At 41.5% G+C, this 27030-nt stretch overlaps 1 protein-coding gene across 2 annotated transcripts in view; it reads right to left on the reverse strand.

Moving 5' to 3' along the window:
• b4galnt3b (beta-1,4-N-acetyl-galactosaminyl transferase 3b) overlaps window positions 1-27030 on the reverse strand; it is a 133180-nt gene that overhangs the window by 28924 nt on the left and 77226 nt on the right. For both annotated transcript variants that reach the window (XM_067999651.1, XM_067999650.1), the window contains exons 4-10: window positions 21131-21226; window positions 19236-19326; window positions 14928-15028; window positions 13586-13653; window positions 5867-5945; window positions 1794-1860; window positions 1096-1239 (exon numbers count right to left, since the gene is read on the reverse strand). In XM_067999651.1, the coding sequence (XP_067855752.1) occupies window positions 1096-1239; window positions 1794-1860; window positions 5867-5945; window positions 13586-13653; window positions 14928-15028; window positions 19236-19326; window positions 21131-21226 (646 nt within the window). The remainder of the gene's footprint in view (window positions 1-1095; window positions 1240-1793; window positions 1861-5866; window positions 5946-13585; window positions 13654-14927; window positions 15029-19235; window positions 19327-21130; window positions 21227-27030) is intronic.

Genomic DNA, 27030 nt, shown 5'->3' on the forward strand with positions numbered 1-27030 from the left:
GCATTTTAATGTTTAATACAAGCCATTCCTGCTTGGAGCGAGTGAGTGTGAAGGGGAGGACTGAACCATGTATGGACATCTGGCAAGGACTGGATTGGGATCGGATGTGATGTTCCTCACGGTTGAACAACCTACTGCGCTCATTGTCCAAACTCACAAAGGAATAATTGCCACGTGATCAAGATACCTTGGGCAGCAAATGTCCTTGGAACTGTACCCTAGTGCGTCACTGTCTTTAGAAGCAGGTGGGAGAAAACTGAAAATAAAAATACTCCTCAGGTTGCACAGCAACTTTAAAGAGTCTTCACCGTCACAAAAAGCATTTCGTAAACATCTCCTACTTTGGTTGCAAACACGCAATCAAACATAAACTGCACCAAATGAATCATCTTATCACATCACTTCTGCATGCTGTCATCATAACAAAAATGACTTTTGGCTCTACTACCTTACTAACCAAAATGGTTTGCCAAACACCTTTTCACAAAGGTGATGCCTCTTTAATATTACTACACCAGCTTGCAAAAGTCCTTATCCATGTTCCTCAATATAGATCACGGGTTTTCTAAATGTGAGGTGTTCCTCCCTGGGGAGATAAAGACAGATCTGACCCGCTGATCCAGGCAGCTGCAATTCACGCACCTCCAGCCCTAGATAAAAACTGGGATGACATCATGGTTTTTCTCAGTAGGTGATGGGGAGGTGGCTGTGCATAAAGTTCAAGATCCATTGGTATAGGCAAAGCTACTCCACAACCTTATAAGGAATGCTATCATTTTGACTGGCATAACATGCCGGACTTAAGATGGGATAGCCAATTAAGACTAATTGAAATATTAATGCAACTTATTCCTGTTCCTTAACATAGGTGAAAACTCAAGATAACTCAAAAGATTACAGAGGGTTTTTATCTGCATTAAGAAGCATGCGTAAGCACTGCCACCATTTTGAAAGCCTGCTGTTAGACAACATTTTGTTGCTTCCAACCAAGCCTCATTGTTCTCTAGACAGAAGAAGGTATATTTTCTATTAGTCCAGAAATTTTGTCAGGATAACTTGTCCGCCCCAGTAACAACATTTAGAGAGAAATCTTACATTGAAAAAAGCTATCACGAGGGTCGTGCTTCAACATTTCTGCTGGATGGTCTCTGTGTGGACGTGTGTAACCGTAATTCTTTTTATGGCTTGCTACAGACTGCGGAATGTGCTGTACCTCGTTTAGTTTTATTAATGACTCGTCTGGAATGGAAAGAGAAGACTTTTTAAAAAAAACTTCACGAAAGAATTCCTGTTAAAAAAATAGCAGAACAAAGCTTTCGTTCCTCCTTTATTAAAAAAGCACTAAATAATCCAGGAATAGTTGTAATTCTAGCTTACTGCCGTTTGTTGAAATGCATCCAAATTCCCGTAGAATGTTAACTTTGCAAATGATAACAGTGAGAGAGCAGAGTAGTGATCTGTGTGGACTATTTAAAACAGTAAAATAAGTAAGCACAACTCTTGTTCATTACCAATAACAAATATGCTTCATTTTAAGAATTTGTTCCAACTCCCATTCATACTTTAAACAGCTATTTTCCGTATAAAACTGAAAAATGGCAGGGGTGTAAAAACAGTCAAAATTTATTTCTTTACATCTCAAGTCAGGCTATGAAGCCCATTTTGAAGTTTTGGTCTCCTTTTATATAACTTTCCCTTCTATTTTCATTGTTGCTTTCCTTATATCCTTTACTGATTTTAGTAATCTATAATAATACTAAAGAATAGAAATATAAGTAAAGTGTGTAACTTACTATTATAAAGTGAAATATACTGAGAATCAATAATGCTGAATTTAAGGCCAGTACTGTGGAGTCGCCACTAAGAGAAAAAAAAATGTGATAAATACATCAGAGACAAACGGCACTTTGACTTTTTATTTCCACCTCCAATATTCCTGGGTGGACCAGCCTATCTCTGCTGTATTGAGCTGCCTGCCAGAAAGGTGCACAACTTGCTGATTACCCTCCTTTCCCACTTTGGGGCATTGGCTGGCCTCCGTTTAGTATCTCCCCACAAGAAACAAACCTGTGCTCCCCATTACCCGGATGCTATTGTACTACCACACACTCTCATTTTACATTTTTGCTCCTCTGAGGTAAACTGGCCACATTCAATGTTCCCTGTAAAGCTAGGCTCCTGGTATTGTTGCTCCTCTCCGATTAGGCTATTGTTCTCAAATGTCAGCAGATGGCTGGTGCTTCTATACCAAACAATACATCAGTGTGGTAGAGCATGGCAAGGTGTCAAAAGCACAAATGGTAAACTCAAAGTCTTACATGAAGCTCTGTTACCCAGATGCAAAAATCGTACCACTTGCAAAACAATTTAGCTCCATAAACCTAACTAAAAACTTTGTTCCATTTAGCATATTTAATGTCAGATAATATAACCAAAATATGTCTGAAAACGAATCTGTTCCTATAAACTTGAAGCGATAGCAGAAAAGTGCTCCAGCACTAATACAACAATTATAAATACACAGCTCTGAAATCTATCTGCTGTTGGGAAATTACTAGAGTCCATAATTGAGAATAGTGTGACTGAACACCTTGAAATTTTTCAGCTGATCAGAGAGAGCCAGCATGGATTTGTAAAGGGCAGGTCATGCCTGGTGAACCTGATTGAATTTTTTGAAGAGGTGACTAAAGTAGAGGACAGGGGAATGTCTATGGATGTTGTTTATATGGACTTCCAGGAAGCATTCAATAAAGTCCCTTATAAGAGATTGTTAGCTAAAGTTGTAGCTCATCGAATTGAGGACAAACTAATGACCCGGTCAGGAAATTGGCTGTGCGGCAGGAGGCAGAGAGTAGGGATAATGGGCAGGTACTCAAATTGGCAGGATGTGACTAGTAGTGTCCCACAGGGATCTGTGTTTACTGGATCACTATATTTATTAATGACTTAGATGACGGGATAGAGAGCCACATATCCAAGTTTGCCGATGATACAAAGATAGGCAGCATTGTATGCAGTGTAGATGGAAGCATAAAATTACAGAGATATTAATAGATTAAGTGAATGGGGAAAACTGTGGCAAACGGATTTTAATATAGGCAAGTGTGAGCTGATCCACTTTGGAACTAAAAAGGATAGATCAGAGTACTTTCAAAATGGTGAAAAGCTCAAAACAATGTAGGTCCAAAGAGACTTAGGGGTCCATGTACATAGATCATTAAAATGTCATGGACAGGTACAGAAAATAACCAAAAAGGTTGATGAAATGCTGGCCTTTGTATCCAGAGGTCTAGAATACAAGAGGGGTAGAAGTTATGCTGCAGCTATACAAAGCCCTGGTTAGGCCACACCTGGAGAACTGTGTTCAGTTTCAGGCATCACACCTTAGGAAGGATATATTGGCCATGGAGGGAGTGCAGCATAGATTTACTAGAATGATACCTGGACTCCAAGGGTTAGATTACGAGGAGAAATTACACAAACAAGGGTTGTATTCCCTGGAATTTAGAAGATTAAGGGGTGATTTGATCGGAGTTTTCAAGATAATAATGGGAACTGATTGGGTAGATAGAGAGAAACTATATCCGCTGAGTGGGGAGTCTAGGACTAGGGGACATAGCATAAAAATTAGAGCCAGGATTTTCAGGAGTGAAATTGGGAAACACTTCTTCACGCAAACGGTGGTAGAAGTTTGGAACTCTCTTCTGCAAATAGCAGTTGATGCTAGCTCAATTGTTATTAAGGGATATGGGGCTAAGACAGGTAAATGGAGTTAGATCACAGATCAGCCATGATCTCCTTGAATGGTGAAACAGGCTCAAGGGGCTAAATGGCCTACTCCCGTTCCTATGTTCCTAGTGGTGTCATGATTGATGTGGGAGCCTACATTAGTAGCTCTGGACCCCAATGTCAGTTCCTGGAAGGAGTCGCCCCAGTAGAGCTCAGAAAATCACTGGGCACTGTAGCAACAGCCTGCTTGGATCATGGGACCAAGGAGAGTGACTAGAAAAATCACCAAATAGCCCCCACACAAATCCTGAGCTAGGACCCAGGAACCTCTGCTCTCTTCCCTCCCTGTCTCTTTGCTCAAGTTCCGTTGTGACCCTGCCAACCAAGGGGAATCCAACCGACAGCCCAGATAACGCCCGCTACAGCTTTCCCCAACAACCTTGCACAGGGAGAAAAGAGGTGAGTGCGAAATCCCCTGTGTGACTGCATTGACTCCCTTGACACAGGCTGGCAGGATCAGCAAGTGCTGTTACAGCTTATCTGCTGGCATCTGGCCATTTAAACTTGCCACTGGAGATCCAGCAAAATTCTCAGCAGGAAGGCTGACTGAAAAGCGAACTCTGCCTGCCGATCAGATTACTATAGCTGTTTCCTGTGCTCCCGGCCATCTGAACCACACTGGGAACCTCACACTTAAGAGGTAAGCGTTAGTGCTGAAATATGCTCACCTCTGAAAGTCCAACTGGGAGCCCCAAGGAGTCCCTTCAAAATGGAGCATATAAACTGCTCCTTCATTGGAACTCAAGGACCTTGCTTCCTGAACAGCTGAGGAGATGTTCTTACACCCCTACTGAACAAATAGGAGCACAAAGGCTGCTCCCATCAAATGTAACTACTTTCCCCAGAGTATAAGTCCCTGCAGTCGGAGTGAAGAACTGCAGGCCCCAAGACTCTCGACAAAACGGACTGTCTGATGCTCACCCTGGAATCACTGCAGCACAAATCCCAACTCCACCCTTAGAGGACGAGCTCTCCAACCTTCAAGCAAGCCAAATCTCGTGACAATGATAGAACCAGCCCAATGTGACTACCTACCCTACCAATACCACAGAAAAAACTCCTAGACTAAAACAGGGCACCCACAGAAGAACTCGGGGACCTAAGAACAGAAGTCAGAACATTTAGTGAAAACTTCCTCTCAGCCATCCAGGCATTTGCGTAGAGCTGCATAATGCAAACTCCCAAGCAGAACAGCAAATCAAGAAATTGGAGACCCACGTCTTCAAAGATGATAAGATAATATTAAAATGGATCCCAGGGAAGGGGAGAGGCATAGCACAGCAAGGAACAAACAAATCTGGGGACTCCATGACAGGACACTGGGATCAGTCTGTGCAAAAAACCCCAATCCCTACTATGGCTGAACTAACAATTATCTCCCTGAATGTCAATTAACTCAACTATCTAATCATATGGAAGAAAACCCTAAATTATCTCAAACAGAGCAAGTAAGCATGGAATTTCTGGAGGACAGCCACATCACCCCCTTGAAACATGCCAACTTAGAGGGGACGGGTTGGGTCAAACAGCAGCATTTCCTACTCATCCAAGCACAGTCGTTTAACAAGGATCTTCCCTTCATCCTGGAAATGACCGTCCCAGAAGAAGATGCCCAGTCCATCCGGTTAAAGTGTCAAAAAGCTGGAGAGCTGATCACAATGCTAAGTGTATATGCCCCAAATGTGAACTCCCCCACACTGGAATTCCTCTCATTCATGTCCCATATGCAAAGTGTAGGAGAAGACCTAAACTGCATCTTCCACCTTCAGTGGGGCAGGCTTCCAGTATTCATTGGTTGCCCAGGGCAAATGGATTTGATTTATAATCACCTAGAAGTTTTTCTTTCATATTATAATATTTTGATCTTATTTTAAGCAAAAATGAATATTAAATGTAATGCAAAGAATTCTGATTAACAGCCATATTTAAATGGACATTTCATTAATCCTCAAATTCAATACTATTACAAATATTAAGACATTCCTTTTGCATTTAGCAAGGAAACTATTACAAATTAGAATGTATGAAACAATGATTTTTTCAAAGTTGAGAGAATGACTAAATGACAAACACTTACAGCAACTTCTACATGGTCTGTTCCCTGGGCATTTTGCTTGTGCAGTACCTCAAAGTAATATTTCCTGGAGGATAACAACCTGCAGATAGTAAATAGAAAATAAAATGACACTACAGCCACAAACCAAAAATAAACACTCCAACAAGCAAATAACTGTTCTGAGTATAGATACTAGAATATTGTATGTTAATCTTTTAAAGTTATACGGCACTTGATGCTAACTTCTTTAGTAAATCACAACATAGGGATCTTTTCTCCTCTATTGAAGGCTATGACTCAAGTTGGGGTAAGCATCATGATACCCAGTCGAGCAGCTGAACCTGGACGGAATGTGTCAGCTGATGGTTCAACCACAGAGGCCAAATAAGATCCTGTCCTCACCTGAAGTCCACATAGGTGCACTGTTAGAACAATCTTGTAGTTAGGTTATACTTAACAGAACTCATTAACTCACTCCATCCTGTTCTAACTCCATACATTTCCTTGCCCCTCTATTGTTTTGTAATTTCATGTCCCTTTTCCAACTTCTTTGATTTCCCCTTCCAGCTCCATTTTAAAAAAACTGTTCCCCCACCCGCCCCCCCAATCATTTATTTTTTTCATGCTCCTATTGCCTGAGGCTTGTAATGAGACAAAGGCAATGGAGCAGAAAGGGGGAGAAGAGGGGTGGTATGCACAGGAGACCAGTGAGTCAGAGGGTAGAATGGCGAGAAGTGGAGGCAGGGTGGGTGGAAGGATTTGAAATGGGGGGGGGGGGGAACTATTTTTAGAATACTAAATAGATATAAATCAAGTGTTTTTTTTAACTAAATGGGTATATTATGGTGTTGCTAATGGTATTCCCTCTTTATTTATCTCTTTTTGTACTTCTTTCTGTGTGACGTTCTGTGTTTCATTTCTTTTCCCCTTCTCATTTGTTCTATTGTCAGGGGGAGTTCTAGCAGGTAGTAGTTGAGAGACGGATCTGGCTTGAGCTGTAGGCAAGTTTTGGTTGGCAGGAAGAGAACTGACATGGGGTACAGGCCATCTTTTGGTGATGGGTAGTGGCATTACAGTCAGACAGGGTAGTAGCAGAAAGTCACATGAAGGGGATGGTATTCAACTCCCATTCTGTGATGTGTGATGCCATGGTTGCCTACCCTCACTCCTTCCCTACAGCACAAAAAGTGAGCCAAAAGCATGGCAACAGAAAATCAAGTGGCACAGACAGGAATTACGTGTACACACACCCGTTCTCTCAAAATAAACATAAAAGTAGAAATGTATTTATATACAAAGGATTCTGGTTTACTTTGTACACCAGCATTAAATGTCCATGCTGATTTTAAATACATTACTTTACATAGATGTACTAACTCGACATATCGAGCTATTCCCCATATCTACCACTCAAACTGTGCTGCCTCACAGAATCACTAGCAGCAGACAAGCACTGCCATTAGATTAACCGATTACCACAAAATTATATTCTCCATTGATTACTTGTTAAAACCTTGTACAGAATTCAATTTGAAAGAGATCTTAAGTGCTTTTAGAGTCTATAGTAAAACAATTTATTTGGATGAACTCAATGTTTTTCATAGGAAAAAACAACTGTAATCACTCTGTACAATGACTATTCAGGAGAAGCTGCTATTTTCCTACCAGCTACAAATTGCAATTGAACAGCTTTATTCACTTACTCGCTACCTAATCAGGCTACATCATATGGTTTCAAATCATATCGTTTCAAAACTGCAAGGATTACATTCTTAATAGTTTCATTAACAAAAAGCAAAAAAAAAACAGATGCTAGAAATCTGAAACAAAAACAGGAAATACTGGAAACACTCAACAAGTTAGTCAGCATCAGTGGAGAGAATGGACAAGTTAATACTTCAGGTGTTGACCCTTTATTAACCATTTTCCTCCAGAGACAGAACCTCATTAAATTGGTAAACTACTTCTTCTGTACATCATGCTTTAAAGCATTGTCATTTTACATGGTCCATTTACAGTTGTTTTCTCCCCGTCTCCCACCAGTTATGCCTTGTGGATTCAAGGTTATGTATCATCAATTCCAAAACCAACTGCAGGATTTTGGGAGTCCCCCGACCCAGCCACTCATTTTCCACTCCTCCACAATATTATAGTTAACAACCTATTTGGTCTAAGAAGGTTAAATTTGATTTAATTTACACCAAAAAGTTCCTATTAAGTGAAGTTCAGCACACAAGGGCTTAATTCCCCACAACAAGCAAGCATTTGGGAAATGTTGATTAGGCCCATTAGCGAAGGCCAGATAAAATCTGTGAAAATCGGTGCAAATCCTGGGATCCACCCACCAGCGCTGACCCGGCCAAAGTGTGCAGAGTCAGAGGGAGATAAGGATGAATCCCAAGATTCAGACTTGATGGGCCAACTGGTCTGTTTCTGTACTGTAACATTCTATGATCCATGATTTCTGTGCCAACAATCTGCTTGCAAGTCCTGTGCCCTGATATCTGGTAGATATTGAGAATATTGCAGAGCCTTTCCTGAGTTCTTTTTATTCATTCATGGGATGTGGGCATCGCTGGCAAGGCCAGCATTTATTGCCAATCCCTAATTGCCCTTGAGAAGGTGGTGGTGAGCTGCCTTCTTGAACCGCTGCAGTCCGTGTGGTGAAGGTTCTCCAACAGTGCTGTTAGGTAGGGAATTTTGACCCAGTGACGATGAAGGAACGGCGATATATTTCCAAGTCGGGATGGTGTGTGACATGGAGGGGAACATGCAGGTGGTGTTGTTCCCATGCGCCTGCTGCTCGTCCTTCTAGGTGGTAGAAGTCGCAGATTTGGGAAGTGCTGTTGAAGAAGCCTTGGCGAGTTGCTGCAGTGCATCCTGTGGATGGTACACACTGCAGCCACAGTGCGCCGGTGGTGGACGGAGTGAATGTTTAAGGTGGTGGATGGGGTGCCAATCAAGTGGGCTGCTTTGTCGTGGATGGTGTCGAGCTTCTTGAGTGTTGTTGGAGCTGCACTCATCCAGGCAAGTGGAGAGTATTCCATCACACTCCTGACTTGTGCCTTGTAGATGATGGAAAGGCTTTGGGGAGTCAGGAGGTGAGTCACTTGCCGCAGAATACCCAGCCTCTGACCTGCTCTCGTAGCCACAGTATTAATGTGGCTGGTCCAGATAAGTTTCTGGTCAATGGTAACCCCCAGGATGTTGATGGTGGGGGATTCGGCGATGGTAATGCCGTTGAATGTCATGGGGAGGTGGTTAGACGCTCTATTGTTGGAGATGGTCATTGCCTGGCACTTGTCTGGCGCAAATGTTACTTGCCACTTATCAGCCCAAGCCTGGATGTTGTCCAGATCTTGCTGCACGCGGGCACGGACTGCTTCATTATCTGAGGGGTTGCAAATGGAACTGAACACTGTGTAATCATCACTTCTGACCGTATGATGGAGGGAAAATCATTGATGAAGCAGCTGAAGATGGTTGGGCCTAGAACATTGCCTTGAGGAACTCCTGCAGCAATGTCCAGGGGCTGAGATGATTGGGCTCCAACAACCACTACCATCTTCCTTTGTGCTTGGTATGACTCCAGTCACTGGAGAGTTTTCCCCCTGATTCCCACTGACTTCAATTTTACTAGGGATCCTTGGTGCCACACTCAGTCAAATGCTGCCTTGATGTCAAGGGCAGTCACTTTCACCTCACCTCTGGAATTCAGGAATTCAGCTCTTTTATCCATGTTTGGACCAAGGCTGTAATGAGGTCTGGAGCCGAGTGGTCCTGGCAGAAAACCCAAACTGAACATCGGTGAGCAGGTTATTGGTGAGTAAGTGCTGCTTGATAGCACTTTCGACGACACCTTCTATTACTTTGCTGATGATTGTGAGTAGACTGATGGGGCAGTAATTGGCTGGATTGGATTTGTCCTGCTTTTTGTGGACAGGACATACCTGGGCAATTTTCCACTTTGCTGCGTAGATGCCAGTGTTGTAACTGTACTGAAACAGTTTGGCTAGAGGCGCGACTAGTTCTGGAGCACAAGTCTTCAGCACTACAGCCGGGATGTTGTCGGGGCCCATTGCCTTTGCTGTATCCAGTGCACTCAGCTGTTTCTTGATATTACATGGAGTGAATCGAATTGGCTGAAGACTGGCTTCTGTGATGGTGGGGATATCGGGAGGAGGCTGAGATGGATCATATACTCGTCACATCTGTCTGAAGATGGTTGCAAACGCTTCAGCCTTGTCTTCTGCACTCACGTGCTGGACTCTGTCATCATTGAGGATGGGGATGTTTATAGAACCTCCTCCTCCCGTTAGTTGTTTAATTATCCACCATCATTCACGAATGGATGTTGCAGGACTGCAGAGCTTTGATCTGGTCCGTTGGTTGTGGAATCGCTTAGCTTTATCTATAGCAGGTTGCTTCCGCTGTTTAGCATGCATATAGTCCTGTGTTGTAGCTTCACCAGGTTGGCACCTCATTTTTAGGTACACCTGGTGCTGCTCCTGGCATGCTCTTCTACACTCCTCATTGAACCAGGGTTGATCCCCTGGTTTGTTGGTAATTGTAGAGTGAGGAATATGCCGGGCCATGAGGTTACAGATTGTGCTGGAATATAATTCTGCTGCTGCTGATGGCCCACAGCACCTCATGGATGCCCAGTTTTGAGCTGCTTGATCTGTTCTGAATCTATCCTATTTTGCACAGTGGTAGTGCCACACAACACGTTGAATGGTGTCCTCAGTGCAAAGACGGAACTTCGTCTCCACAACGACTGTGCGGTGGTCATTCCTACCAATACTGTCATGGACAGATGCAATTGCGACAGGTAGATAGATGAGGACGAGGTCAAGAAGGATTTTCCCTCATGTTGGTTCGCTCACCACCTGCCGCAGGCCCAGTCTGGCAGCTATGTCCTTCAGGACTCGACCAACTCAGTCAGTAGTGGTGCTACCGAGCCACTCTTGGTGATGGACATTGAAGTCCCCCACCCAGAGTACATTCTGTGCCCTTAGCTATCCTCAGTGCTTCCTCCAAGTGGTGTTCAACATGGAGGAGGACTGATTCATCAGCTGAGGGAGGGCGGTAGGTGGTAATCAGCAGGAGGTTTCCTTGCCCATATTTGAGCTGATGCCATGAGATTTCATGGGGTCCGGAGTAAATGTTGAGGACTCCCAGGGCCACTCCCTCCTGACTGTATATCACTGTACCGCCACCTCTGGTCGGTCTATCCTGCCGGTGGGACAGGACATACCCAGGGATGGTGATGGAAGAGTCTGGGACGTTGGCTGAAAGGTATGATTCTGTGAGTGTGGCTATGTCAGGCTGTTGCTTGACTAGTCTGTGGGACAGCTCTCCCAATTTTAGCACAAGTCCCCAGATGTTAGTGAGGAGGACTTTGCAGGGTCGACTGGGCTTGGTTTGCCTTTGTCGTGTCCGGTGCCTAGTGGTCCGATGCCGGGTGGTCCGTCCGGTTTTATTCTTATTATGGCTTTTCCTCGCGAGATTGTACAACAGAATGGCTTGCTAGGCCATTTCAGAGGTCAATTAAGAATCAACCACATTGCTGTGGGTCTGGAGTCACATATAGGCAAGACCAGGTAAGGACGGCAGGTTTCCTTCCCTAAAGGACATTAGTGAACCAGATTGGTTTTTACGACAATCCAGTAGTTTCATGGCCACCTTTACTGATACTAGTTTTTTTTTATTCCAGATTTTATTTAATTAATTGAATTTTAAATTCCCCAGCTGCCGTGGCGGGATTTGAACTCATGACTCTGGATTATTAGTCCAGGCCTCTGGATTACTAGTCCAGTAACATAACCACTAACGACTAAGTTAGCAGCCTAACGACTGCTCTGGTCAATAGTACCAATACTATCAAGACTTTACAGCTTACATATGTAAATTGAAGGCCAGTCTTCTGCATACAAGGGCTAGGTAATCCTCTCTCAAATATAACCTTCTGTCGATTTTGGACTTTTTCATACCCTAGATATATCTCATGTAATGTTTATGTGAAATGATTGTATTGTAAAGCATGCTGTGCTTCGCAAAATATGCCATCCACATATATTTCAAACTATTTCAGGTAAATAAATTCACAAATGTACAGCCACCAGCACAGTAAGCAAGGCTACTTTTCATGAAAGTATATACGGATAGTGATTTTTAAGGGCTAGAGTCCCACATTTCCTACAATTATTTTCTTCCTTTCCCTTTTTCTCCACTCTCCCTGCCCCACACTATCTAAGGCTGCGATGGCAGGAGAATTACCTGTTCCTCAACCTTTGCTGACGCTATTCCAAAACTAGCTACTCGAACGTATAGAATAGTAAATCTGAACATGACGCTCCTTTGGGAAAGCCCTTGGTCTGCAATGGGCTGAGAGCAGGCATCCTGCAGAGATTGCAGGTGTGAACCTATGTCCCATGTGGTGCAGAACATTTGCGCTGCGTCACTGCACTCCCAACATAATATTGTTTCTCGACTAACAGAAATATCATAGGAGAATATGAATACACAGGACTGAAAAAAAGTCACTCTGGTTCATCTGGCCAATCCCATTTTCTAGAAAATATCATATTCAATGATACCAGTCATACCTGTCAATTTTTTTCCAGGTACTTATCCAACTGTCTCTTGAATTTACTGATACAATCAACTGCCATTGTTCCCTTGTCTTTTTTCAGTCTATTCCATACATTCACTGCCCTCTGGATAAAGAAGTTAAATCTAAATTGTTTTATTCACACTTCCTCTAAGTTTAAGACTATGGACTCTTGTTGTAGAATCTGTTAAACATACTGATGTTTTTCTTGTCTATATCCTTTAGGATCTTGAATACTTCTTTAAGATTGCACCTGAGCCTTCTCTTCTTCAGTCTAAACATTCCCAGCTTCTCCTTATAACTCAGGTGCCTTACCCCAGCAATCAATTTAATGCACTGCACCCTCTCCAACGCTTGAATGCATTTCTCATAATACAGTGACTAGAATTTACACAGTACTTAAGGTGGGGTCAGACTAATTAATTTATGTACATTATAAACAGTAACTTCAACAAGACTGACATACACATGAACCAAGATTTATTAGAACAATATTTTTTTTTTAAAAAACTATATTCCTCCCACCCTTGATTAGGCAGCTGGGATAGTCTATCCTTCAGACAGCCAATGCAGCTCTCTGTTGCCCCTCCAAGGTATCAACTTCAACAATGTGGGTGTATATGTTTTGAAGACCCCAACAACGCAACCAGTAGTGATGAAAGTCTCCCTCTTGGGGAACTCAGTATGTCACTCTCACTCATGAGTTTGATTCAAACTCAACTCTCACAGTTGGGACTCCAATGTTCTCCAAGTGCAGCTATCAAGCCATCCTTTGTTAGAATTCTTTTCAAAATTGATTTAATTAAGAATATTATATTATTTGGATTTAAAGAACAGGAACAACAAACATTATTCAATCTTATTTTAACAAAAATTCCAACAATCTTTACATCTCGTCATTTTAACTATAACATTTTACTGTTTGACAAAGGATATTACTGTAATATAACCTTTATTGGCAAAAGCCAATCAACCATTTCTTGCTAGCAGCAAAATAATATTTTTTAAATGTAGCCTGGGAAAGGACTGCAAAAGAAATTGGCTGTCTGGTTTCTGAAAAATAAATATTCTTAGGCAGAAACTATAGAACAGAAATGATTTAATCAGTTGGATAATAATACACTTACTGTGTGGGCTTGGAGACTTGACTTTGAAATTTTCCAAATTCTCCTGGGGCTGTCCACTCTTTACCTGTCTACATTGGAAAATAGGAGAATGTTAACTTGGGTTTCGGTTTGTATTCACATTGTTTCAATGTAAATAGGACCCTTTACGTCTCATTCCTGTTTAACTAAACATAAAATCCATTCACAAAAAGGAAGTGAAGACTGTTTAGAATTTCCCGATTTGCAATGGTGAAATTGCACGGGCTGGGCAACCTTGGTGCACACATAGGGCCCCAAAATCGGCTCACGAAAGCCCCGATCTCATGATGTGGAAAATCTCATGAGATTTTGCTGTTTAGATTTAAAAGAGTGTTCTTTTTTTGCAAACATCAGTTTCAGCAGTGTCATTGTCAGATGCTGCTGCTATTCACTTCCTCCCTCCCTCCTCCTCTAAAGTCAGGCTAAGAGATGAAGTAAAGGTAGGCACACATGTTTTCTTCACTGGCTGTGAATACATTCTGGTTGTGTATACTTTTTAGATGCTGCCCAGTGCTGCGGTGCTTTGCCATCATTCTCTCTCCAGCTCCACACTGATCAGATCTCCCATGGCCTTCTACTAATGACTCCCACGGCCAAAGCCTGGTATCAATGCCTCCACTCTCTGATGCACTATCAATGTCTCCTGATTACCATGGCCCCGTGCATCAATGTCTCCCATAGACCCTGCCCCAACACCAACAAGAATTTTTCATTGACTTAAAAAGAACCCTTTTGGCAACATTTACACTGTTATTTACTATTTCTAACTAGAAATTTGGTTTGTGTTGAATTTTGTTTTGAAGTTCTTAGTTTCATATTGTTGTAGTGCTGCCCATCTCATCCACAGCAATCCAGCTAAGGAATTAAATTAGCAGTAGATGCTTTGGCTAGTTTGGGATTTGTGTGCACGTATGAGAGATGTATTTTTCCCCTTTTGCTGGCCTTTGTGTTTTGAGGGAAAGGAGGTATTCTGCAAAGGAAGCTTCCTATAAATATTTTTCTACATTACAGCTTTGTCACAACATTTGTAGCACAGCAAACACAATCCTGCAGGTGGCATTATGTGAAGAGCCAGTGCTGCAGGTGGACCAAAGCGCTGTGTGTGGTTACTATTCCCTGATGCTGGTTTTGTCAACGCATCGTTAGTATCTGTTGACTGGTTGCTTTAGACGGCAGGTCCTGGTTAATGCACAGGCTGTCAAGACACCAGTATGGCTAAAAGTAGACTGCTCAATTTCATCTGACAATGAGACTGCTGAAACTGATGTTGCAAGGGCTAAACAAGCACTTAATCTAGGGCTGGGAACACACATTGATATCATACCTTTCCAACTCTAGCCAGAAGCGTGACATTTGAAGGGTTGTCATTCGTACTCAGCCAGAACTCAGAATTATCATCAGAGGCCACTGCAAATTGAAATACACCTGAAACATGGCAACATAATTAATTAGTTTTCTGGAAACACTGCCCCCTGAATTTTTTCCCCTTCTCTCTTGAAGGCATTCACTTCTGCTGGGTGTGATTCCATGGGTGGAATCAACTCTCTGGCACCTTGCCAAAGTGTTCACTTTTTCTGTATGAACCTAGAACTTAGACAGTAAGTGTATGCAGCCTGAACTGCTGAATATTTCCAGCATTTTCTGTTTCTATTTCAGATTTCCAGCGTCGGCAGTATTTTGCTTGTGTTACAGTGTATGCAGGCTGTTTGACTTGGAGAGGGAAGGAAGTTGTCACAAAGGATCCAATCCTATCCTTACCGTACACCCACAATGTGCACTTACACACATAGCGCAGGTCACTTGCTTGTGATTAGTAACACGATCCCTAGTGGAATTTTCATCTCCCTAGCATAAAGGTGCTGTGTGCAAATGTAATGTCCCTATTGCTGCCTTGGCTGAGAACAGATCACTGAGCACCAAACAGCATGATCTTGAGACCATCATGATCTGTAGGCCCAATACCACACCATATGGTGCATGTACTCACCAAGTCCTTGGAGAAGCAACTCTCAATATCTTTTTGAATACATTTTATTTCTCCTCTTTAGATCTCTGAGAACGCAGCCCTGTTAAGATGACTTGTTCCCAGGCCTTTGCCAATGCCACTTTTCTGCTGATTGTGAGAAGGTGCACAAAAAAGATCCTTGGCAACTTCAATTATTCCCTTCCTCTTCCTGTGGAGAAGTATCTATCTCTCACTCCTGGGGGACTGGAACTCACTGTGTAGAAAATCATAGGCAGAAATACACATTCTACCATCGTGTGGCACAGCACATTGGAGCACTAATGTACGGTGCCAGTGTATTTCATTTTGTTTTGTAAAAATTGATCAGTTCTAAGATTATACTTTTGTAACATATGTGTTATTATCTTAGTTAATTACTGCAGTAAGTGTCAGTGGCACCTTCCTTTCTGAATCAACAGGTCCCGAGTTTAAACCCTAGTATAGACTTGAGCATGTAATCTGAGCTAACACTTCAGTGCAGTACCGAGGGAGTGCTGCATTGTTGGAGGTGCTGCCTTTTGGACAAGACATTAAACCAAGAACAGACTATCTAGTCATTCATTCATTTGCTGTTCGTGGCGTCCTGCTTGCACAAATTGGCTGTTGTGTTTGCCAAAGTAACAACAATTACTGCACGTCAAAAGTAATCCGTTGATTCGAGCTCTCTTTGGGACATGATAAGGCACTATGTAAATACAAGTTCTTTATTCCTTTGAAAATTTTAAATATCAACATATACAGTAATTAAAACCACTTTGTGTGGCAAACAGATTTTTTTTATCTCCTGTGTCATGGCCAGGAATGGAAAAAGGTTTGATATTTTATCCTAGTGTCAGCACCAAACACCTGCGTGAAGAATAATATCAATCAGAAGTAGGATGCTTTGCCCCCAAAAACACATTAACCTCACAGTCACTTACAAGATATCTCTGAGTAGAAGCACCAACATATAGTGAACTATAGGCACTTTTTGTATTGTGGACTTAGAACCACCAGTAAATGGACCAAGACTGCTCAAAATAATTTCACTTATGACCCTACTGCCATCAGGGAGAGGAGTCAGGCATTAGTTTTCTCTGAGCGGTAAAATGACTGTGTCCTAATATATGGCACTGCTCACTCTATTCATTGTGGGGTCGTTTGTTATTTAAATGTTTCCTCACCGCATTAGCAGCAGACTGTTTACTTTAGTCCATTACCAATTTAGTTAAATGAAGAAATAAAAAGAAGCACTTTATAATATCTCAATACCCTTCATACAGTGAATTATTTTTCTTTTGAAGTGCAGTTGCTGTTCTTATGTAGACAAACACACTAGTCATTCTTTGCCAGCAATGTCTCTGAAAAAGCTGCCTGTTTAAGAGATGGCTCTTTAAATCAAAGTAGCCACATAGGTTTCACTAAAGAGGCCCAAACAAAATATTATGGGTTTACCACTAATCCATAATTAGCTAAGAGCGTTTTTGTGCTAAACAAGATTTCATTACTATGATTTGTCATTCTATAACTTAAATTATATTACTAATAATAACCAATAAAATATCTTTGGTGGGAAGAATAGAAAAGCAGAATATTTTTTAAAAGGTGAGAGACTAAGAAATGTTGGTATTCAGAGGGATTTGGGTGCCCTTGTACATTAATCACGGAAAGTTAGCATGCAGGTAGAGTAAGCAATTAGGAAGGCAAATTGGATGTTAGTCTTTATTGCAATAGGGTTGGAGTACAAGAGTAAGGAGGTCTTGCTGCAATTATATAACTGTACTGTGCACAGTTCTGGTCTCCTTACCTAAGGAAGGATATACTTGCCTTAGAGGCGGTGCAATGAAAGCTCACTAGATTGATTCCTGGAATGAGGTGGTTGTCCTATGAGGAGAGATTGCGTAAAATGGACCTATATTCTCTGGAGATTAGGAAGAATGAGAAGTGCTCTCATTGAAACATATAAAATTCCTAGAGGGCTTGACAGGGTATAGGCTGAGGGGCTGTTTCCCCTGGCTGGAGAGTCTAGAACTAGGGAATAAAAGTCTCAAGATAAGGGGTCGGCCATTTAGGACTGAGATGAAGAAAAATGTCTTCGCTCAGAGGGTTGTGAATCTTTGGAATGCTCTACCCCAGAGGGCTGTGGATGTTCAGTCATTGAATATATTCAAGATCGGGATTGATAGATTTTTGGACACTGAGGGAATCAAGGGATATGGGGATCGGGCGGGAAGGTGGAGTTGAGGTAGAAGTTCAACCATGATCTTATTGAATGGCAGAGCAGGCTCGAGGAGCTGCATAGCCTTCTCCAGAGCAGGCTCGAGGAGCTGCATAGCCTTCTCCTGCTCCTATTTCTTATGTCTTTATGTATCTATTTCACCGCAGGAAATATTCAATTTTTTTCTGCTTAAGAATTTTTAAACAGAGGTTTCAGGTAGCACCATGGCTACAAACAGAAAATAGAGAATAGGGGTTAAAGGTAGTTACTCAGACTGGTAAAATTGGGAAGTGGTGTTCCAAAAGGATCGGTGCTGGAACCACTGTTGTTCACCAATTACATACACAATTTGGATTCGGGAATCGGAAGTACAGTTTCAAAATTTGCAGACGACACCAAATTGGGGGGTAGAGTCAGTACTGAGCAGGACTGCGACAAAATACAGGAAGACATTAATAAACTTGCAGAATGGGCGTGTAATTGGCAAATGAATTTCAATATGGATAAGTGTGAGGTGGTACATTTTGGTAGGAAGAATAAGAAGGTCACATACTGCTTGGAAAATAAGAGTCTAAATGGGGTACAGGAGCAGAGGGACCTGGGGGTACAGATATATAAATTACTAAAAGTAGTGACGCAAGTTAATAAGGCCATTAAAAAAAGCAAACAAAACATTGGGGTTCATTTCTAGAGGGATAGAATTGAAAAGCAGGGAAGTTAAGTTAAACTTGTTTAGAACCTTGGTTAGACCACACTTGGAGTATTGTGCACAGTTCTGGTCTCCATATTATAAAAATGATATAGAAGCACTGGAGAAGGTGCAAAAAAGATTTACTAGGATGATAACAGATCTGAGAGGTTATACCTATCAGGAAAGATTGAACAGGCCGGGACTCTTTTCTCTAGGAAGGAGAAGACTGAGGGGGGACCTGATCGAGGTCTTTAAGATAATGAAAGGGTTTGATGGGGTAGATGTAGAGAAGATGTTTCTACTTGCAGGGGAGTCCAAAACTAATGGCCATAAATATAAGATAGTCATTAATATATCCAATAGGATATTGGGTCCTTTTCCATCCCTAAAATTAGAATTATGTTTCATTTATATATTCTTTATCCTCCTTTATCCATGAAATTGATGTAGTTCATTTTCTCCTCTCTATTTACACTAATGTATCCAGATCAATCTGTGAGGGACAGGCCAGCTTGGCCAGTTTGCATCTCTCCCGAGTCTTTTTCTGGCCCACCACCCCCCCACCTCACCCCCCACCCTCACCCCCCACCCCCACCCCCAACCTTTCTGCACATTGCAAGTGGCAAAGCATTCAGTGTATAATGTTCATGTGATAAAGAATCATGACTTCAGGAAATATGTTTACTATTATGGTGGTGGGGGTGAGAACCAACAAAGCTAAACCGAGAAACCAACTTACTATCAGCGTAGGGATGGATATAGCCAAATATCCTGAGCGCGTAGTTGGTCCATCTTGGTGCCACCGCCAACTTCTTCACCACAGTCCGTGTCTAGAAAAATTTTATTAATCACAATGAGAGCAGCAATCAAATAATATTTAACTTTTCTTACTTCCTCCCCATATTCGACTTTACAAAATATTCAAAATATTACAAAATATTCCTGTTTTGTAAATGTCAAAACAGGAGTATTAATCAGGTAAAGTGGTCTGCGTGGGTCAGTGTTAGTAGCATACCATTTTGCCAAATAACAGGTAAATCTGTTGTGTACTGGGTAGTTTCACATTCTGAATTAGTCAAAAGCACAATAATAACCACATGACTTTGTAGAGAATTTATTCCAATTGATTTTGACATCTTTCCCTCATCTTGTCTACCTGGAATTAAAGCAAGTAAGCAATCCAGGGGCAGAAAAGACATTTACATTTCCAGGGTTACATAGCAACAGGAGTAGGCCATCCAGCCCCTTAAGCCTGTTCCACCAATCAATTAGATCACTGCTGATCTGAACCTCAACTCAATTTACCTGCCTTTGTTCCATATCTCTTGATACTCTTACCCAATTAAAATCTATCGATCTCAGTCTTGAAAATTTCAATTGACCCAGCATCCTCAGCCCTCTGGGCTTTTTAAAAAAAAATTGTGTTTTGTACTAACTTAGAAAGTTTGGGTAGTTTTGGCATGGGGTATAGTTTAGTATCTTCCACAAACAGAAAGTTCCTATCAAAGTATAAACTAGTTTGTAAATTGAAATCAGATATCAGAAAAAAAACGACCGCACATAATAGATAATAAATAAATGCTTGGGATAATGTACCAGCCAGAGTTGCAGAGATATACACTTCAGAATTGCTCAGAAAATAGTTGGATGCTAGACTTTGGGGAGTTAGAGCACTTGTGGAACACGCTTTGATGGACTGAATGGCCTTCTCTCGTCCTTGACTTAATTTCTTATTGAAAGGTCATACTGCCACAGGCAGTTCAGACAGCTAAGCAGTGAAAGGTTTAGCAGCAAGCTTTATCGGCATCAGATTTCTCTTCATTTTCTCTGTGGCATAAAATTCTTTTTCGAGTCAACCGGTCAGAGGGTAAGTATGTTGTATTATATGCAATGTAGTGCAGCGCAAATTGTTAATACATAAATTTACTCATGGTTTTATACATACACATATATACAATATAAAACAAAATCTGGGAATGTGCAATAGCTGGAACATAACCTTGGACTGCAACCATTCCTCAAGCTTTGCTATTGCAATTTACAGTGTGGTTACAACCATTGATTGCATTCATTTTTTAAGATACTGTGAATTTGCTCTTCATGTGAGATTAATAATTCCCCCCTCCAAAAAAAACAATTCTAATTGCATCATTTACTGTAATAAGCCATTTACATAACACATACTGCACTGAAGCAAAGTGATTTCAGTGTACTTTTAGTGTAAGGTTGCTGATCTGAGGACATTTCTTATTTTAACAAGTGATGCAAGGCCACTTCTACAACTGGTACAAAGCCAAGTTTAAAATAATCCTCAGGCCATTCAATAGAACTTTTCACACTTCATTTGAAACATTTAAATATCCTGTCAGCTCTTCACTAACATTAAAATTTAACCAGCATGTGCATAAATGCACAGAGCTCTGCTTTGCCTAGCTGAAGAATGAAATGGAGCTGGCAGTAAAACTGGGTGTGCCATTTCCAAATTCCTCCAGCTATTGGTATCAATGTAATATCAAAAAAGAAACTGCAGCAAGCAATGAATAATCTGAAAAGATTCCAACGATTCCAGCTGACTGCAAATATAATGATTGATCTCAATTTTTTCATACCAGCTTAACTACAGTAGATACTCACATGTGGAAAGAGAGGGAAGTGAATATTTTTCCTGAGCTGATCAACAGAGCCACCACACCAGTCTTCAAATATGTGCAAATTTGCTTGACCCATGAACTGTATAACAGAAACAAATTAAATGCATTGATTAGTGCACAGTATAGTATTCATACTTTTATGTCCTTATTAATCTTATTTAACTAGAAAAGGATCTCCAGCTATGGTACTCTATTTACTCTGCTTACAATCTAGGCTGCTACTTCATAGAATCATAGAAAGGTTACAGGAAGGAAGGAGGCCTTTTGGCCCATCGAGTCCGCACCGGCTCTATGCAAGAGCAATCCAGCTAGTCCCACTCTCCTGCCCTATCCCCGTAGCCCTGCAATTTTTTTTCCTTTCAAGTACTTATCCAGTTCCCTTTTGAAGGCCATGATTGAATCTGCCTCCATCACCCCCTCAGGCAGTGAAGTCCAGATCCTAACCACTCACTGTAAAAAATGTTTTCTTCATTCCACCTTTGGTTCTTTTGCCAAACACATTAAATCTATGCCCTCTGGTTCTTGAGCCTACCGCCAATGAGAACAGTTTCTCTCTACCTACTCTGCCTAGACCCTTCATGATTTTGAATACCTCTATCCTCGCAACCTTCTTTGTTCAACAACCCCAGCTTCTCCAGTCTATGCACGTAACTAAAGTCCCTCATCCCTGGAATCATTCTAGTAAATCTCGTCTGCACCTTCTCTAAGGCCTTCACATCTTTCCAAAAGAGCGGTGCCCAGAACTGGACACAATACTCCAGCTGTGGCTGAATCAGTGTTTTCTAAAGGTTCATCATAACGTCCTTCAGTGCAGTACCGAAAGAGTGCTGCATTGTCGGAGGGACTGTCTTTCAGATGAGATGTTAAACTGGGATCCTATGTACCTGTTCAAGGGGACGTAAAAGAACAATAGAATTTTTCAAAGTACGGAGTTCTTTCCGTGTCCTGGCCAATATGCATCCCTCAACACCACCAAAACACATCAATTAGCAATTCACCTCAATGCTTTTTGTGGAACCTTACTGTGTACAAATTGGTTGCCACGTTAGCCTATGTAACAGCAGTGACTAAATTTCAAAATAATTTATTGGCTATAAAATGCTTTGGGACACCGTGAAATTGTGAACGGCGATATATAAATACAAGTTTGTTCATTCTTGACTATAGAAAAACATTGTTTGCTTCCCTAGTAGGACATTAAAGGTACTATATAAATTCAAGTTGGTTTCTTTCTAATCCACCACGATCACAGTCACAAAGGATGCGATTCATGGCTTCACTGAGTGTCATAGTGATGCTGAAAGGGTTACAAACTGGACTGTCTGGATTCAAACAAGGAGCTTTGGGCGAGAGGGTCAAGGAACTGGAAAGCAATAACATTTAAGAGAGAAATGGGGCAGTAAAGAGGACTCATTGTTACATGTTTTTCTTATGGGGAAGGGGGGAAGAGAGAGATGGCAGTGGTTGTTAAAGAAGGGACATTGCCTGAAAAAAGGAAAGCATTGCTGATATCAGCTAGCATAGGGGCAAGGAAAGGGAGTTGAGTGATCAGGAGTTGAATGTGGAGTAGATCCAGACAGCAAGAGGTAGATCTGGTGAAAGAGATACATTTGGAGAAGGCAAGAGGAGAAATGGGGAGAAACCTCATAAAGGCAGTGTGGCAGGATTAGAATGGGGAAAAGGATAGGAACTGGGGGAAAGTGGGGGGAGGAAGCTGTACGATGGTCTTAATTTTTCATATAAAGGTATCCATGAGCATCTCGACTGTTCACAGTGAGCACCATTGGAAGTCACCAAAAAATATAAACAAATTTGCGATAGCTTTTAGGACACAGAGCATTGGTGAACTAATGTGCTATATCACGGAGTAGTACAATATAGTTATACCTATGATTTGCCTCACAACGAATTCCTGATTTCAACTGGGTCACCAGGAAGAAGTCTTTGGCAGAAGCAAATATGGGGTGGGGGAACTGAAGCGGTGGATTCCCTTTTATATTTCCTATGCGAGGGAGATGAAAATAAGTCAGTGCAGGATCCGAATATGGGCCAAACGACTTAACAAGTTTTTGCTTATTTTCCGGCAGCTGGTTGCAGAGTGTTATTGGCACAGATTCCAAAGCATACCAGTTACATATTATCTTGGCTGGAGACTTGTCTGTGGTCCAAAAGAAATGGAAAATAATTATAAAAACGTGTGTTGGGGGGTGGGGGTGGGGGGGAAGAAATAATAATCTAGAAAACATGGACAAGAATTAATAGCAAATAATACTGATGGCTGGCTGATCCCCCAAATATGATAAAAATGACCAAAAGGGTTATAATATGTGGCTGCAAGAGCAGATCAAAGGCTGGGTATTCTGCGGCGAGTGACTCGCCTCCTGACTCCCCAAAGCCTTTCCACTATTTACAAGGCACAAGTCAGGAGTGTGATGGAATACTCTCCACTTGCCTGGATGAGTGCAGCTCCAACAACACTCAAGAAGCTCGACACCATCCAGGACAAAGCAGTCTGCTTGATTGGCACCACATCCACCCTAAACATTCAATCCCTTCACCACCGGCGCACCGTGGCTGCAGTATGTACCATCCACAAGATGCACTGCAGCAACTCACCAAGGTTTCTTCGACAGCACCTCCCAAACCCGCGACCCCTACCACCTAGAAGGACAAGGGCAGCAAGCACATGGGAACAACACTGCCTGCACGTTCCCCTCCAAGTCACACACCATCCCGACTTGGAAATATATCGCCGTTCCTTCATCATCACTGGGTCAAAATCCTGGAACTCCCTTCCTAACAGCACTGTGGGAGAACCTTCACCAAATGGACTGCAGCGGTTCAAGAAGGCAGCTCACCACCACCTTCTCAAGGGCAATTAGGGATGGGCAATAAATGCTGGTCTTGCCAGCGACGCCCACATCCCATGAACAAATAAAAAAAATGATTACTGTTGTCAACTAATGCTTCCAAAACTGAAAAATCTCTTCCTATAGCATAGTATTTTCTATGCAATGAGTCTAGGCAATTTTTTAAAATTACAAAGCTGTCATTGCTGTGCAACTTAATGAAGTATGGATTTTGTGGAAATGGACTATTTTTTAAAAATAAAATTATATTGCGGCCGTCCCCCATTTTTGAAAAATGAAATTCTCCTCCTTGGGAGGGCATGCCGGTGAATATCTTGCTAGGATTTCAAGACCAACAACCAATCAGGAGAAATACATTCATTTACTTAGGTGCCTATGAATCAAGATTTTTGCATATTCGCTAATATATGAGACATCCTTAATTAAAATACCTCTTCACAACATTTTTCAGGGTGTGCACAGTTTTTTTTTTCATCCTCTCCCTTTGGTACCTCCCCTTCCATCCAAGAGGGTCAGTAAATGGCTTGTTCCAGGCCACCAATGCCTTTTTTTTAGCCCAGCCCACAGGAGGCATACGAGAACAGCCCAACAGTCCTTTTGGCTACCTAGGTCACTGAACTCCAAAACGTAATTTGTTGCATGAAATTATATGAGCCGTTGCAACATGATATGGTACTGTAAATTCAGGTATTTGTTTCATCTTTCCTCATCTGATACTCATCCCCTCACCCCGACAAGGAGATGCCTTGTCTCCACCTGGAACCCCCTTACATCACTGCAGCTGGGATTAGAAACTCAACAGAGTGGAAAATGCCACCTACATCCTAGAGTGCTGTTGTGCTGCATGCCAATTGGCAAAACTTTTAAATGCCTTTGCTATAAAGCTACATGCGCCTGTTTAGGCCAGATTCCAGTAGACTGGAATCCGTAAACAAGCTCCCAGCATTGCCACTAATACCGACTCAATTATTTCAGTAGCAATAATATAGATCAAATGAAAAACTGGGTCTACAATTCTGCTGCTGCGATAAGGAAGCCGAATTTGATAAACATAGGGAGATAGCTTATGGATGCCAGTCACGAGTACAAAAGTGGCTAAGAAATACTGAGATCAGGCAAGTTCTCTTTCTCCATTGCGTTGGTGCTTGTAGTTTTTCACACTGTGAGATGTCCAATGCACAGCAATGCCAGCTTTTAATTTTTAAAAAATTGTTCTGAATTCGTTAACATAGGCAGGTGCTCACAGGAAAAGAGACAGAACTTGGAGAAGTCACCTATGGCTGCTGCCATGTGGCCGGCTGCACAAGCTAGGGCAAGATCAACTACCCGATTTTTCAAGGGAGAAAAAGAGGAGTGTTTTAAAAAATAGTCTTACATTGAAGATTAAATGAAACGCTTTGAGCATTAAGACTTTTTTTAAAAAAAAAGAATGGCTGCTTAGCAACAAAATGTGATTTATTTCTATGCTTCAATTAGAACAAATCTTAAAATAATGCACACCATACTATTCCAGCGCTCACAAATCAGTCAGTATTTTTTTCTATGCCTAAGCTTTCCAGGAAATCTGGGTTGACCTCAGAGTTTCCATTTACTTACACATTTTATTACATAGCCTCAGCTGCCAGGAAGTATCGTGAATTGCTTCTTTATTTTTGCAATATCCCACACGCATTATTACATCATTGCACTTACACTAATTGTAAGAAACCCTACACTGATGGACTGTTGTAATATACAACCATGATGGAGCCCTGCCCTCTCAGACTCTCTGGTGGTGACTCTCTGGGGGCTTTTCACAATTAGTGAAAGGCCTTCCAAAATGTAACCGAGAACCCTTGTTGTAGGCAAACCACAAAGGCACGTAACTGAAAAAAAAAATTTAACAAAATCAGTGATTGTCTACAATGACTAACAGATTTTCCTCCCCCTTCAACTTCAGTTGAAATACATAAACAGAACTATGCTGAAATTCGATCAAGTATGTCATCTCTATCACAGCGGCCAAATAGTCTTAGGCGGCAGCAATCTGGTTTTCAAAGCTTCAGTGCATTTCATTTTGTTTTACTTCAAAGATCAGAGTCTATAAAATGTGTACAGCAAATAATCACTGTCAACACAGTTGGCGTTGCTACATATGACTCAAGTTAAGTGCAACTAGTTATTTGAAACCCTTGCATCTGTCACTATTCATCATCTAGTGTTAGTGAAAATCTCTGATCCATCATTTCAATGGAAAGGACCTACTAATTTTGTACTGTTAATCCAGATTCTATTTAAAATAGGTGCTGCATGAGGCAAATCCACCGTTAGCAAGGAATTCTACAATTAGGTTCTGTTAATAGCTGTACTTCAAACAGAACTAAACAGAAATCTCTAGGGCCAAAAATAAATGGTGAAACAAGCACACAGGTCAAAATATCAATGTTAAATCTTCCATAACACTAAAACTCCGTTATTTTTCCTGGAAAATAAGAACTGTGGTAAGATTTTCTTTCAGATGCTGCATTAGGTTTTAGAGATTAGAAAGATATAGAGCAAATTATTACTTCAGTACAGCAGGAATGTTGCAGTAGCAGCAAAATTGAATTGTACTGCGCAGTTCAGCCCTTTTCGACACAGAGTAGAACAGCTGCTGGTGGGAGGGAGAAGAAGGAAAGCACATTAAGTAGTAATTCTATAGCACTCCTCATGTTCGGGAAGATGTGGGAATTCTCTCTAAAGGGGTTTATGCGAATTTATAAATGGTCTATATATCAGACAAGATAATCACACACCGGAGGGAAAAAAAGGTATAATTTCAGTGAAATGAAGGAGGAAACAACATCGTCCACAAATGAGTCCAAAGCATAGTTATTCTGGGCAGGTTATTTCAAACAAGTAACACAAATTTCCACTATGGATTATAATTTCCACCATTCACTAATTTTAGCAAAAAGAGTAGATGTGACTATAAAGTAGGGAACACCTTCTTATACTCACATCTAATAATTTGCTAAACTTAGCAAATGGAGCA

Source organism: Heptranchias perlo, chromosome 18 (genome assembly GCF_035084215.1).
Source record: "Heptranchias perlo isolate sHepPer1 chromosome 18, sHepPer1.hap1, whole genome shotgun sequence".
Classification (NCBI taxonomy): Eukaryota; Metazoa; Chordata; class Chondrichthyes; order Hexanchiformes; family Hexanchidae; genus Heptranchias; species Heptranchias perlo.